Source organism: Lolium rigidum, chromosome 4, assembly GCF_022539505.1.
Source record: "Lolium rigidum isolate FL_2022 chromosome 4, APGP_CSIRO_Lrig_0.1, whole genome shotgun sequence".
Lineage (NCBI taxonomy): Eukaryota > Viridiplantae > Streptophyta > Magnoliopsida > Poales > Poaceae > Lolium > Lolium rigidum.
The window spans coordinates 54,784,158-54,798,463 of record NC_061511.1 but is presented as its reverse complement, the minus strand read 5'-3'; the positions used below and the strand labels follow the sequence as shown (position 1 = coordinate 54,798,463).

Genomic DNA, 14,306 nt, shown 5'->3' with positions numbered 1-14,306 from the left:
TCTCTCTGAACCGCTCTCTCTGCACTGGACCGCATTAGTGCACGTGAATAGGACAAGTAACAGCATCTGATAGATGCACAGAGGAAATCATCTCAGACACGCTGTCACACAGGAAAGCATCGATACAACACTAGTATCTGGCATAGATCGACACATGCGTCACACAGGAAACTCATGTAAGTACAACTTGATAAGACATGTACATAACTACATACTGGTTAGAATTCTTTCTGATTTTCTCTCAGTCCGTTGCCTTCTATTAGTGATCAGCACTCAACTTGATAAAATGAAAAATCGGCATGTATGACTGCTCGTGTCTTCAGCCCATCACAATTAAGTGATGATGGCCTGCCAATTAGCACATACTATACAATTAAGCCTCACAATAAATACTTCAATGTAAAGCATGTTTGTTTTCTCACTTGAAGATATGGTATTGTGCTATGCAAATGCTTGCATGGTTGTACATGTCATCAAGAAAAAACAGTGAATAGAGTTATCTGTTTTCACTGTATTTTGTCCTGTATGTAGGTTCAGTTTGTCTAGTGCATGGCATCCTAAAGCAGTAGATCTAGAGACATGAGCATCTCTTTTAAAATGAGTACACAATATTACACAACCAAATTCATTGCACTAGTACACAATGAAGACCATTGGCTTCTATTAGTGATCAGAACTCCAGTAAAGTAATTTTGTAATTCCAATTCAGCCACATGATCTAGGCTTGGAAGTACCAATTTGACCACATACTCCACGCTTGGAAGGACTCCTAAATAATGTGATTATGGCCTGCCAATTAGCAAGTACTGAAAGAAGTAAGCTTCACAACGAATAGACTGTACATGATTTTAAAGTCATGCATGCACACATTATCAGGTCGTGGAAAAAAAGGGTTTAATAGACATCTATATCAGGTTTCTAGAATTACTATTAAGTATAGGGAGTGCCTAATGAACAGCTAGCTGTTTTTCAATTGAGAAACAGACAGATTTTAGTAGCCAATTAAAATGCAACAGCTGTACAAAATTGAATAATGATTGAATGAGTAAATATGTCTGTTTTTCAATTAGTAAACAGGCATATTTGGCCTTTGTTGCTCATTCCTCCATTTGTTGTCCAGAGATAGATTCAGCCTTTCTTGAGTTCTCAGGCTCTAATTATTAAGGCCTGGGAAATCATTACTAAAGCGCAGCCCTATCAAAATAAGTTTCACAGCTTCAATTATTGGTTTGGCTATCAGTGGAACTTTATTGGCTGGTGTGGGCTCGGTCCAATACAACGAAAAGACAACAGCTAACAAATATTCACATCGCTATAAGTTGATCAAATTAACTTGGGATACCCCAGTTCTAAATGGGGAAAAACAGTGGGTATCATGCTAAATTAGTTCAGTAGAATGAGCAAGGACCATCCAGGCAAATTATAACAACGGTCATCACCAAAAGAAACACATACGTGCAGTAAATAACTCACTTAGTGCGATCAAAAGTTCGCAATGCATGGAAACAATAACCAGATCAAGTTTCATAGAAACACAAAATGTGAATTTTTCTGCAAAATACATTTAAATATTGTTTGTTGTAACTCAATGGGCACCTCCCTTGTCTTCCTTGCATATAGCACATACAATGAGATTATGACGGAGCATTCTATCACTGGATCATCATCACCATGTCCAGTCCTTCATCGAGTTCGTCGATAATATCCAAACGATCCCAGCCAATCCTGAAACTTATCCTACCATCCACAAAATGTAGAACTCAGCTTCCATTTTTGGTTCACTTAATGCATTGACAGATCTGAGACTCAAGCTACATGGAGGTTGAGGCTTGACATGTTGCTTTAGGAATCCTCAATGATATACATATGGCAGAAATGCATGACAATTTCCCGGAAAAAAGGATGATGCTTAATCCAAAAAGAATTTGTTTTGAAGCAAGAACTTGTTATAGACAAATAATTACCAGCTAGCTTTACATGATTCTAGTCATGGTGAGGCAGTGGACAAACACTGCTTCTAGATCAAACCTCACGAGCCTAGGCCTTCTGATCAAACTCTAAAACCACTAGAGAAATACGACATCACGTGGATAATGGCCTCTGAACTGCAACATTAGTAGGAGATAAAGTTCAGAAAAACAAATAAATCAAGGTAGCATGAATTCAGAAAGATTAATTAAAACTTAATTTGCTTTTAGTTTGTTTAACCATACTTTCTCTGAAAAAAATAGCTACATACACTCTTGATTTCCTATGCACATAGAATTGTTTTAAGAAGACTCTGAAAACACAAGCAGGCCATCTCATAGATGGCGCTGCTATTCTGGACGTAAACTACTCATCTGAAGGGGCACCTTTTGAGGTAAAAAATGCAACTATCTCTTTTTGATCTGAAAAAATTGATGAACATACATAAAATGCAGAGAAAAGCTAGTACCTCGTCATCATCAGCATGCAATGACCATGCTTGCAGCTAAGTGCGGTCTAGAGCAAAAGTATGCTAAGCAGGAAACACTGAAAAAGCTGAAAATGAATCACTGATAAATGAAACAATGAAGCACATTGAGAAATGCACAGGTAACTGAAAGAATGAACACTCCCGTTAGAGAAAGATGTATAAAGCATTCAATTTTTGTACGTTGCTCGGCATTAGTAATAAATCAAGCTTCCCCAAGGAATCTGAACCAAAAATCATTCAAAGAAAGACAACCGCATGTGCTACTAAAAAGGAACCATCTTTCATACATTTATTAGTTCAGAGTCAAAAATAGGTAGCTAAATAATGAAACACTAAACAACACTGAGAAATGCAAGTGAAAGATTGAGCATAAACGACTGAACAAAGATGGACTAATGAAAACATAGAACGAAAAGACAAACTGATGGAGCAGCACCAGCAGGCTCAACCGGTCACGTGCGCACAGATTGGAGCAGCTGCTTCGGCCCTGCCACCTGGGCCACGTGCTACTCCGCACCGAGCAGGTCATCCGCCCGCCACCTGGACCACATGCTACTCCGCACCGAGCAGGTCTTCCGCGAGTAGGACGTCCTCAACATGCTTGAGTGCTACTGCAACCTCAGCGACGTTGCGTCCTTGCACTCATTCGCCATGACAGAGTGACTAATATGCTCACGGGTGGCAAGTTCAAGAGCCGAATTTGGCAAAATGTGACTTCATGACTAAAGTGCTCCTTCTGAGCAAGTTGGTGTACCACGGATACATTTTACTCAAAGACAAACATAAGAAGGAAGGGATTGGCATCTTCTGGAGAATGTAAAAACTGATAAACTGATATACGAAATACTGAAGATACGGGACTACAAACTGAAAAAAAAAGAGAAAGCTAAAAAAGCTGATGTGAACAACGGAGAATGCAAAGCCGAAGAATGAGTGGCTGAAAAAAAATCAAGAACTGAATAAAGAGTAAAGAATATCAGACTGAATAAAATAAGAGAATGACGAAAGAATGAAAAGTTTGTGGAGAAATGACTGAAGAACAAACCAGAAGCGAACGAAGAAAATCTCAAAAGTAAAGAGTAAGATCTGAAGAATAAGGTGTGAGATCCCTACAGACTGAAAACTAAAACTCAATGCAAAGAGGGGATGCTATTAGGAGAGAATGAAAAAACAGAGAGTGAATAGCGAAGAATACTGCAATGATTTACGAGTGATAAGACAAAAATATGCTCAAGATTTAAGAATAAGACAGAGATAATTGATGACTAAATCAAAAAGAAGTGAATGATGAACTGAAGATTAAACTCAAGAAACTCAAAACAAAAGAATGAGGACTGAATTTTGAAATGCCGAAAAATGGGTGACTGAAAAACTGAAAATATTAAACTAAGTTTTAAAAGGCCGAGAAATGAGTGGCAAATAACTAAGAAAATTACGAAACAAAATGATCCACAAACATCAACAAAACAATTGAATAACTAAGATGCTGAGTAAAATGCCAAAACATGAGTGATTGAGTTAATGAGAGACTTAAGAAAATGAAATGAGAAACTGAATAAATAGACTAAACAAAAGGGAGTGACTGAAGACTGAGAGAATAATAAATCTGAAGGAAAATGTGGCTAAAGACTGAAAGAAATGAAACATCCCGAGACAGAGAGAGAATGCTGAAGGAAAAGTGAGTACTAAGGAATGTTGATAACTGAAGAAAGACTAAACTATATATGACCACAGAAAATATGTTAATAAATAAATGAAGAAAGAAAGAATCAAAAGTAAAAATAACGAGAATGAGGAATGAGATAAGTGATATCTATAGATAAAGAATGAAATCTTTGATGACTGGAAAATGAATAGCAAGATGAGGACTGAAGAAATGCATAAATACTGAATAATGATAGCAATGAATAACGAGACGGACAAATGATGAAAAGATGAATGAAGACCGAGATGGCTGAATAACAAGATTACAAATATGAGGAATGAAGAATGATGGATGAATAAATATAATTAATTGATGTTTTTATGTCATGAAGAATTAAGACTGAGGAGGTCAAATAATCAGCGAATGTAAAAAATGAAATTGTGCTGAGCACTAAATGGGGAATGCTGAACTAAATGCTGAAAAAATGAAATAAGAATCAATTGCTATCTTCACGAAATTGTTGGAAAAATGCATTTGCTATTTTCATGTCATGACTGAGAAAGCATAATCGCTCAGTCCATCCTAAAATAGGTTGAATATTGCAACAGGAAAAAAATCTATAAAATTCTAAATAATTGACAATAAGCTGCGTAAAGGTTTATTGCTGGCACCGAAGGAAAAAACATGTGTAATGTCTGAATTAAGAGAATAGCATGGGCACCGAAGTAAAAACTCATGGAACATGCGTCATGATCTGTGAAAACAATTCACGTCATTACACATGATTACAATGACAAAAAAGAGATCACCTAGCAACAGGGCAGGTATGGTCTATTCCACATTCTGTGTCGAAGTTCAGATATGTGCCTATCTTGGTGCTCATCTGGTATAAATTACTCCTATTTTTTCAGATCTGCAGGGGTTGAATCCAATTCTAGAAGATAAGTAGGTGGCACTCAGGTATGTTCTGATGTGAAAAATGTTTATCGATAACCATATAGATCATTTGGAACTGTGCATGGCTGTTACTGTTTATACAATCTGGGTCTGTTTAGCTATGCTTTCATTACTTGGGAGTTTCCTTCCCAAGTTCCCAGGGTGTACTAAGCTCCTGCTGCGAAAAATCATCCTTGGACACACTAAGACAAAGGTAGAAACGAAGAACAAAAACTAAATCAAACTAAATTCTAACCAAGCTGTTCGCAATCATCAATTCGAAATATTTGAAAACCACACACCGAACAGAGAGACCTGGACACACCCAAAAACAGGTGGCAACTGAACCCTATCCGATTCGAGTTGCTTGCGCACAAAAACATCTGACAACACGAGGACCTGCAAAAAATTGAGGCCCATGCTAACACCGCCGCCGCACTCATCCTGATCTGCGCTCACGCCTCAGGAATCAGACGATATACCCACACACCTCCCGGCCCCGGCAGAGCCACCCGCGACACCCACTGATGACCAAACTCTCGCACCAACCGGAACAGAGAGAAAAAGAGGATAGGGGAGTACCTGTCTCGGCGGCGGCGACCATGCCTTCCGCACCCGCGCGCCGGCGAGCCACCGCTGTCTCTGATTCCAAGCGCATCCGATGCGGGGTCCCTACGGCCTTCTCCCCCATGGCCCTCTCCGTCTCTCCCGGTGTCCCCTCCTCCCCTGTGTGAAACGATACGGTCGGCGCGGCCCAGACTCAGCCCAGAGAAGAAAGCGTGACGACGCGCTGAGATTCGTGCAAACTGAGGGACGAATCAAATGGACAGAAATGTGACTGTGCACCAATTATAAAACAGCTAGCTGATCAATAGGAAAAGTGTAAGTATAAGTACTTGAGTATGCACTCGCCATTTAACTTGAACAGAAAACAGAATAAATTTGATTTTGATTACACAAGATAGCTCACATGGATGGACATGTAAAAGAAATTATCAAAAGAGGAGCATACCTGCACCCCAAGCAAGTAATTCATCTATCAGCATTGTCCAAATTAAATAGTAGAATCTCACATGATGTACAAGAGACAAACTGCCATGTACTAAACAATATTCCTTGTTGTAAAAAAACAAATTAGGGTTCTTTTCAGAACTGAAGTGGAATTACACTATTGGTATCATTTGGTTTCTGTAAATAATGGCATCAAGGTTCCCAGTAGTACCATTTATATTTTTATAAAAGTTCCCAATAATACACAATGCTAACAAGAAAACACCCCATATAGATTTTTGGCATGCTAAATCAATATGAAAGCTGGTTACAGATCTCCCATTTTATTTTCCTCACAAGTTTCATGCATGGTCAGTTGAGAGGCCATCAGAGACCAACCGAATAAGAAGACTCTGCATCATCCAGCATGTGGTTTTGCACTAACTGACCAGTCTGCATAAGCCAGCAGGCAGGCAAGCAAGCAAGCTGCAAAAATAAATACCGTGATACCCTGCTCTAGTTGGACCTAACAACAAGAATTAATTATGCATGCAGGAAATTAGGATGAGATCTCCACCAAGACAAGAACCCTGCATCTCTACCATTTCTCCGGGCACTATGTTCTCCAGTACCCAAACCACCAGTACTGCATCTATCTGTTTGAAAATCAATATCGTTTTGCATGTCACCCTGACCATCACTAATAATCTGAGCATCAGTACAAAAGAATCTAAAAATACTGTAATTGCCCTCTCCAATCACCGTAATGAAACTAAGAGGAGATTCTGCAGCCAATTTCGGCTCAACGTACCGTACGCCTCCCTGTAGAAGCGTCCATCTTGGAGAGGAGCCACGACCTTTCCTCGACTTGTTCCGCCCTATAGGGCCTGAACCGGCTCTGCGGATGGATCACGCGGACAAGGCAGCTGCTCACGACCGCCGCCGGCGAGGACATAGCTGGATTCTTCCTTCCCTTCCTGATTAGGAAATCGAATCCCAACGGCGGCGGCGGCAGCGGTTTTTGTTTTTGTTTTTCTCGAGGGAGAGCGAGCGGAAGGGGGAAGGCCTAGTGCGCTGGCTCGACGGACGTTTCGACTCGGGTAATCCGCTGCACCCAACGCAGCAGCGTGGCCTGTTTTGTTTGGGCAACCTTGGGCCATTTGGCAACATGAACCAGACAAACATGGATAAAAAAATAGCAAATTAATTTCAATAAGTTCATGGTTTTTAATATAGAAGAAAGTACTACCAAAAGGACCTGAAAAGTAACATACTTCTCAAACACGGAAACAAACAACAAATTCAAAATTGAGTCATCAACTCAATTTGACCGGTCGCGAGAGCATACGCGCCCATGGACTAGTTAGGATGCACGCGATGTCCGCGGCCACGCAAAGCATACCTAGATTTACGTCGACTTTAGGTCACGGAGTACAAAAAAATTCAGGTCGTCGTGTTAGGCCACGATTATATCTCCATCAACCCGTTCGGACATGCGTGCATGAAATGTGTCGGCGCATTGAAGATGGCCTTAGAAGAGAAACTCTAGCCCACACGCTAAATAAGGAACCGTAAAAACACGCATATAGTCTACTGAAAACGCAAGTACACTCTCAACTAAACGCAGCGTCAGAACCCGTACTTAGAACTGAGAATTAAAAAAGCATCGTTTGCGGGAATTTTACAATGATCACATTCGAGTTCATCGCTCGATTTCAGAGGCAAAACTGACGAACACGCAAAATAAAAACCTTGATTTTTCTAATCTGACTACCGTAACACAAACTGTACCAAAATTCAGCCCGGGGTGCCTCACCAGGGCCAAAGGGCGCGGAGGCGGACGATTACCGAGCGCGAGTTCCTGCTACTCAAGCTCGACGCGCCCCGTGTCTTCAGGCGGCAGACAGCGGCCTCCCGTTGGAACTCCTCGTAGCGTCCTCCTCCTCGCGCTACAGCGCCTCAGCGGCCTCCCGCTCCGAGATGCAGTGGTGCTTCTCGACGGCTGCCACCTCGATTTCATCGTTGTCGACAAAGTACGCGTCCTCGACGATCTTGACCAGCGGGGCGTCGGCTCCTCTTTGGCCTCCGTGGCCTAGTCGTCCTCGGAGGGGATGGGGGAGCGACGACGACCGCCTCCCTGGTGTAAGCATACATGCGGAGCGACAACAGCAAGCCGCGATTAGTCCACCTCTTCGCCGCACGCTTCTTGGCGCCCTTCGAGCGAAGACATTTCATGTGCTCCTCGGCAGGAGGCGCTGTCGGCTCCAATCCGGCCGCCCCTGTCTGAAACCGCCACGGCGAAACATGGAGGATCAGCGGATGCGATGGATGCGGTCTAGGTGGTGCCGGTTTGCTCTCCGAAGGTAAGCTTGGGCAGCGGTGGATGCGGAGGTACAGAAATAGGGTTATAGCCCATTTCTGTCGCATCAACCGTCGCATCAACCGGGCACTTCATCTTAGAAAATGATCCCGCATGGGGTCGCCCGTGTCGTGAGCAACAATGGCATGTTTAAGTACCCTCAACGACAATCAGAGCGTCACCCTCTGCTGCCGCTCTGGGAGAACCAGACCCTGACCCTCCGTAACTAGCTAGGAATAGATATCCGTACTAGAAGGACCTAGCACACTTCGCCGCGCAGCCAGCTACACATGCAGATATGAAGTCTTCGGAATTGGCCAACCAAATGTGTAGATTTTGGGATTTGCATGACCAAATTTGGTAGGAAGGTCAGCTGAAATTTGGTCGAGAGCACCTTAGCAGAGAGAGGTGAAGTGTTCTGCAATGTGCTCCATGCCTGTCTGGCCTGCATGGCTAGATTAAAAGAATGCAGATCGCTAAACCCCAATTCACCTTCCTTCTTTGGCTTACATAGCTTCTCCTATGAACCAATGACTGTTTCTATGCTTATCCATGTGACTCTTAGCATTAGCTCCCTATTATAGAGCTGAGATCATCACATAGCGATTTTGTGATGAGAATTATTTTGCCTTGTATCTTCTTCCACACTTTCTCTTTTTATATTCAGATGTCTTTGTTTTTTATATACCTATGATGTTAGACCCCGAGATATTTAGAAGATAACCCTTCAGCAGAGGTTCATAAAATGCTTCTCATCTTCTCCTTATTAAGTGGGATCATAATGGCGAAGGTGAGAGAGTTAACAATGCATACATCAATATTTGAGAGACGAAACAACCATGTTTCTTGGTCTGTTTTCATCCGATTTTTATTGGATTCCAGCTCCTGCGAAGCCTTGGCCTGGGCTCCGTATTTTTTGTGAGGTAACTAACAAACTGAAAAGGAGGGAGTAGGGTTTTAAGTTGTACTGTATTAGGTTTGCATGCATGGATGAGTGCACGGTTTGTAGAAGAGATTTTTTTATTATTATTCCATTGGTAATCAAATTTAATTCCATCCAAACCTGAAGCAATGTTCTGCGTAGCAAATTAGAGGAAATGCCAGTGTTGATCCTTGCTATTTAATGTATGCCTAAGATCAGAAAGTCCAATTTATTATGAGGGCCTAACAGAATGAAAAGAAGGGAGCACCACTAGCTTTTTTCATCTCTTAGTCTATAAGATACATGTGTGTATTGCTATATTATTCTATTATCTCTTGATTACAAGCTAAATGTGTAGCCTGTAGTCGAGTTAGAGTGTTTGAAAGAGCAAAAGGATTGGTTTATTTTACTTTCTGTTATATGCAAAACAATTGGTAGGAGCCATGAATTTGAGTAAACCTTGTTTCTATACTCAGTGTCACTGAATTGATTGTCAGGTTTAGTGGGAGAATATAAGAAATATGTCAAGTAAGGCAAGGAAAGGAAGGATACTTGCAGAATCATGTAGGGTGGACTTATTAGAACAATAATTCATTTCCTTTTTGCTTATATAAAAATACTTGCAGGAATGGCAAAGGAAACGTAAGTGTCGATGTGGCACAGTGAACCATCCAAAGAAGTGTCAATTCTCTGATGTGCCGAGTTGGGAGTGTTGTGGCTGTAAAAGGGAGATTTGTATATTTTCATATCTTTCCCTTGTTCTTTTCGTTTTAATTTGAGCATTGGTGATCTCTGGTCTCCAGATGGCCATTATTGCAAAGGAAGCAACTAGCGCTGTCATAAGTGTTGATTTTTTTTTTCTAATAAGCATTTCTTTGGTGTTGAGACGGTCATGGAGCGGGATCCAAAAGAAAGATTTGATTTTCACGGTACATTGGGACTTCCAAATCCATTTGATAATGTGTGTTGTGTACTTGTGTGTGTACGCATATAATGATATAAACCCTGTCTTTTGATGAAATTAGGCATATTTCTTGTTCCGCATCGTGTCTTAGCAAATATAACAAATAACAATACCCAAGATAAACTTGCTGGCTACCAACGTAATACAAAGCCTAATTTAGAATAGAAGTACTCACGATATTTTCCTTGATCCCAAACTTCACCATTCAATGAGCAACCGTCAACTTCTATTTCTCCTAGACAAAACTTGAACCTACCTTTGAACTGCAAACAGAGGAGAAATAAATAATGGTCAAAACGCAATGCCAATTTAGCAAAAGATGCTGCAGCCATATCAATATCGATCTCAACGAAGACCTGGAGATACTGCAGACATGCTCTCCTCTGTTAAGAGCAACTTTAACAAGCCCTTCTTCATGGAAGCTTTTGCCACTGCCACCTGGGCTATATGGAAAGCTAGAAATGCTACCCCCTCCGATTCATATTACTTGATGCTAATATAGATGTATCTACATCTACTTTAGCATCAAGTAATATGGATTGGAGGGAGTAGAATTTTTGACAATGTAATACCTCGTAGAAATTCTTGGCGTTTTGCTTTCAAAAGGGATATCGTCCTCCTTTCTTACAGAATGAAGGACCATTGCCCAGGTATGTTGCAAGTTTCTCCTCCCCGAATGACGGTCTGGTGTGCGGCTGAGTGACCGATCCGCTTCACGCTAGACCGCATCTGGACTTAACTCTTTGAGCCATCTCTGCACTAGGGAAGTGAAGGATATGCACGAGGCAGCCTGGAGTTCACACCTGAATCATCATGGACAATTGCCCCTGGATAAAACTTGCGTGAACGTTCATTCTAACCAGCCTACCTGACGAATTTCTTCCTCATAGCGCCATTTTTTGCTGCAATTAGCACAGTCACCAGAGCAGCCTCCGAGGAGAATACTCCAGTGCAGGTTTGTGGACAGGATGATGAGCAAAAGATGTTCAAAATCCATACAAAGATTTGCCTCGCCAAGTGAGGACAATAATATATTACATATATTGTCTGCATGGAGAACCGAAAGATATCTCAACTACTAGTAACATGGAAGGATGGAATAGTACACAATCTACCACCAAATTTAGAGAGGAGAAGTTCCTAGGGCCGATGCATTTTGCAGCCATCGCAGCATCAAACCCACCTTAATACTTGAAATCAGTAACGTACATGAAATCCTCATCCACTGCCCACATCCGCTGGACAGCCAGCTCGTTCTGGCAGATAAGCATGTCGTTGTTCAGAAAGCGTTTACCGCAGATCACCACATCAAACTCACTGCCTCCCCCGTGTAATTTTTCAGAAGCCGGGTGCACGATTTTCAGTCCGTCTGCCTCGCAGTACACGCACCGCACATGCTCTGTTGTACAAAGAAGAACAATAAAAAGGCTGCCTTCACAAATGATATTTCGTAAAAGATGCTGTTATGCTATGTACCACCATTCTTAGTATCTGTCATCTATAGCAAGTGTTGATTACAAATGCGAGTTTCCATCCAAGAGCGGGATACCGTGTCCGTGTGCAACTACAATCTTTCACTTCCGGGCTACCTTCATCCAACAATTTCCACCTCTAATCGAAGAAATGCATAAGATAATCCTACATGACATAGCCCCAGCTCCCTCTTGTCTGTCACAGACTCTCCATGTTTTGCCATTGGTTGGACTGTGTTTTGGGCATGGTCGACTCTAGGCTGCCAAGTGGCTCAAGAAGGCATGGCCTTGTGGCATTTTGAATGGAATAGCAGAGCACGGTCGAGACAACAACAAAAAAGAACAAAGGAAAAAAAAGGACAGATCTGGTGCACACTTCCTATTGTTTTAATTGGTATGAGATAGTTTAGTAACAACAGCACACTGCCTATGTTATGGTTTTAAGGGTGCACCGGTGTAGGACAACAGCCTACATGGTTGATTCTCTATATAATGAGCCTTAGTTCTATGGATTTTTTTACTAAAAACAGAGCAAGCTGCTGATTTTCATTATCTAGAGAAGGAGAGAATCAAGTCTTACAATCGGTCAAAAATAGTGTTTGAAAACAAACTAAGAGCGACAATCCTAGACAGATGTCACCGTAAACTTCTCTGCAATGTGAGTTTGTAAAGGCAATTGTGAGGAAGGGCATCAATGTGAGCTTGTAAAGGCAGTTGTGACGAAGGGCATCAATGTGAGTTCTTTTTACCGGCACCTCACAGTTTATAGTAGTATGGTCATGTTGAACTTCTCTGCTCTAGACCCTTCTCCTTCCACTGTGGTATGTGATCCATTTTAGTACCTCTGAAAAAACAGTCATGTTCTTTGCAGCAGAACTTTGTGCGCCAATGCAACACAATCTACTTGCACTGTTTCATCCAGTCGTGATATCCTCGTGCGGTTTGCTAAGATGGCCGCATACTGTCTCACGTGCTTGCTAACTAGTAAGGACTCATAATTTACATTGATAGATAAGTAGATGACAAGAAACATACATGGGAACCTTGCAAGAAAGAAGAGCATACCAGCAAATGGTGTTGGCACATCCACCGGACAGCACAGAAGGGGTTCACCCTCCTCCTCTTCATTATCAAATTCAGCAAAAAAGAGTATTGGATGTCTGTCAGCAGATCGAGCGCCCTTCCGAGTCGCCAAAAAGTTTACATGGGAGTAACGGAATTTGCACGGGGCAGGAGATAGAGCATTATCATTGTCACTGCAGTATTCAGGGCCACATACAGAGTCGTTGGCGCTACAGATAATATGAAGCTCATACATGGGATCCTATAGGCAGGTAACACGCAAAAGTCAGCGAGCGGCATGGTAATCAATATCGGTTAGTTAAAATAGGCACCATTAATTTGAGGAAACTAGTTACCGACCCCATCTTGCAGCAAGTGTTTGCCCAATGCAGCTTCCACCTTTCTGTAGATTCTTGTTTGCTGAGCCTCGGAACGCATCTTTCCATCAATCACAGCACAGTAGAGCTTTTCGATTCGTGGGGCGGAGCCTCGGAAGGCGACGAGGCCGTCGACTGAGCGCTTGCCCATCTCCTCTCGAAGCTTGGTCTCGTCGGCGGTGAGGTCGGGATTGGGACCCCGGCGCGTGACGGAGGCAGGGTCGACGAGGGCGTTGGCTACGATGTTGGAGACGGGGTCGAGCAGGCCGATGCATACGCCGGCGTCGTACAAGCTACCGAGCACGACGCGCCTTGTCTCGTCGGGGAGACGGCAGTACGCCTCGCTGTAGAAAGCGTCCATCTTGGAGAGGAGCCGCGACCTCTCCTCGTCTTGTTCCTCTCTGTAGGGCAAGAACCGACTCTGCGGCCGAACCACGCGGCCGCGGCCGCTTCCCACGGCCGCCGTCGGCGAGGACATCCCTAGATTCTTCTGCCCCTTCTCGATTCGGGAAATCGATTCCTGGCAGCGGCGGTGGCGGCGGCGAGAGAGAGGAGGGTAGATAGAGCGAGTGAGGGAAAGAGGGGAGGGAGCCAACTGTGCTCAGTAGGCCGTACGCGGGGTCAATGGAAACTTTGACTTGGGTTGGAGCCCAATTTCATTTTTGAACGGGCAGTTGGACGTGCGGGCGGGCGACGGGTGCGTACGTGGAATCGAAATCGAAACTGCGGTCACGGTACGTTTCTCGCGCGCGGGTGCTAACAAATCCAATGAATGCAGACACGCTGCCGAAATCCAAACTGCCCACCCGCCGGCTTCCTACGACCCCTCCATTTCTTTCATTTTTTAACCAGGCCGGAGGAGGAAAGGAAATGCACGGGAGGCTCATGGAATGGAAGGAATCCAATTAATTACGGCGGGATTTTCTTAATTTCCTTTCTTTTCGCCATCGAGTCCAAACCTCTGGAAATTAGCTCATCCACTTTCTACGTGCAATCTTTTCTGCCTGCCTGCCTGCCTGGAGCGCCTCCAAAATTAAACTGCCATCTGCCACGCCACCTCTAAACTTGGAAATTCTCCTCTCTCTCTCTCTCTTTTTTTTAGTGTCCGAATTTGGACGACT

At 43.0% G+C, this 14,306-nt stretch overlaps 2 protein-coding genes across 2 annotated transcripts in view; one reads left to right on the top strand and one right to left on the bottom strand.

Moving 5' to 3' along the window:
- LOC124647068 (thylakoid membrane protein TERC, chloroplastic) overlaps positions 1–14,306 on the top strand; it is a 21,243-nt gene that overhangs the window by 1,484 nt on the left and 5,453 nt on the right. The window lies entirely within an intron of this gene.
- On the bottom strand, positions 11,247–13,759 carry LOC124708331. Its single transcript, XM_047240004.1, has 3 exons — positions 13,169–13,759; positions 12,812–13,070; positions 11,247–11,673 (listed from the first exon to the last, which is right to left on the bottom strand). Exons 1-3 carry the CDS (start codon positions 13,661–13,663, stop codon positions 11,459–11,461), a joined length of 969 nt encoding a protein of 322 aa, XP_047095960.1. The 5' UTR covers positions 13,664–13,759; the 3' UTR covers positions 11,247–11,458.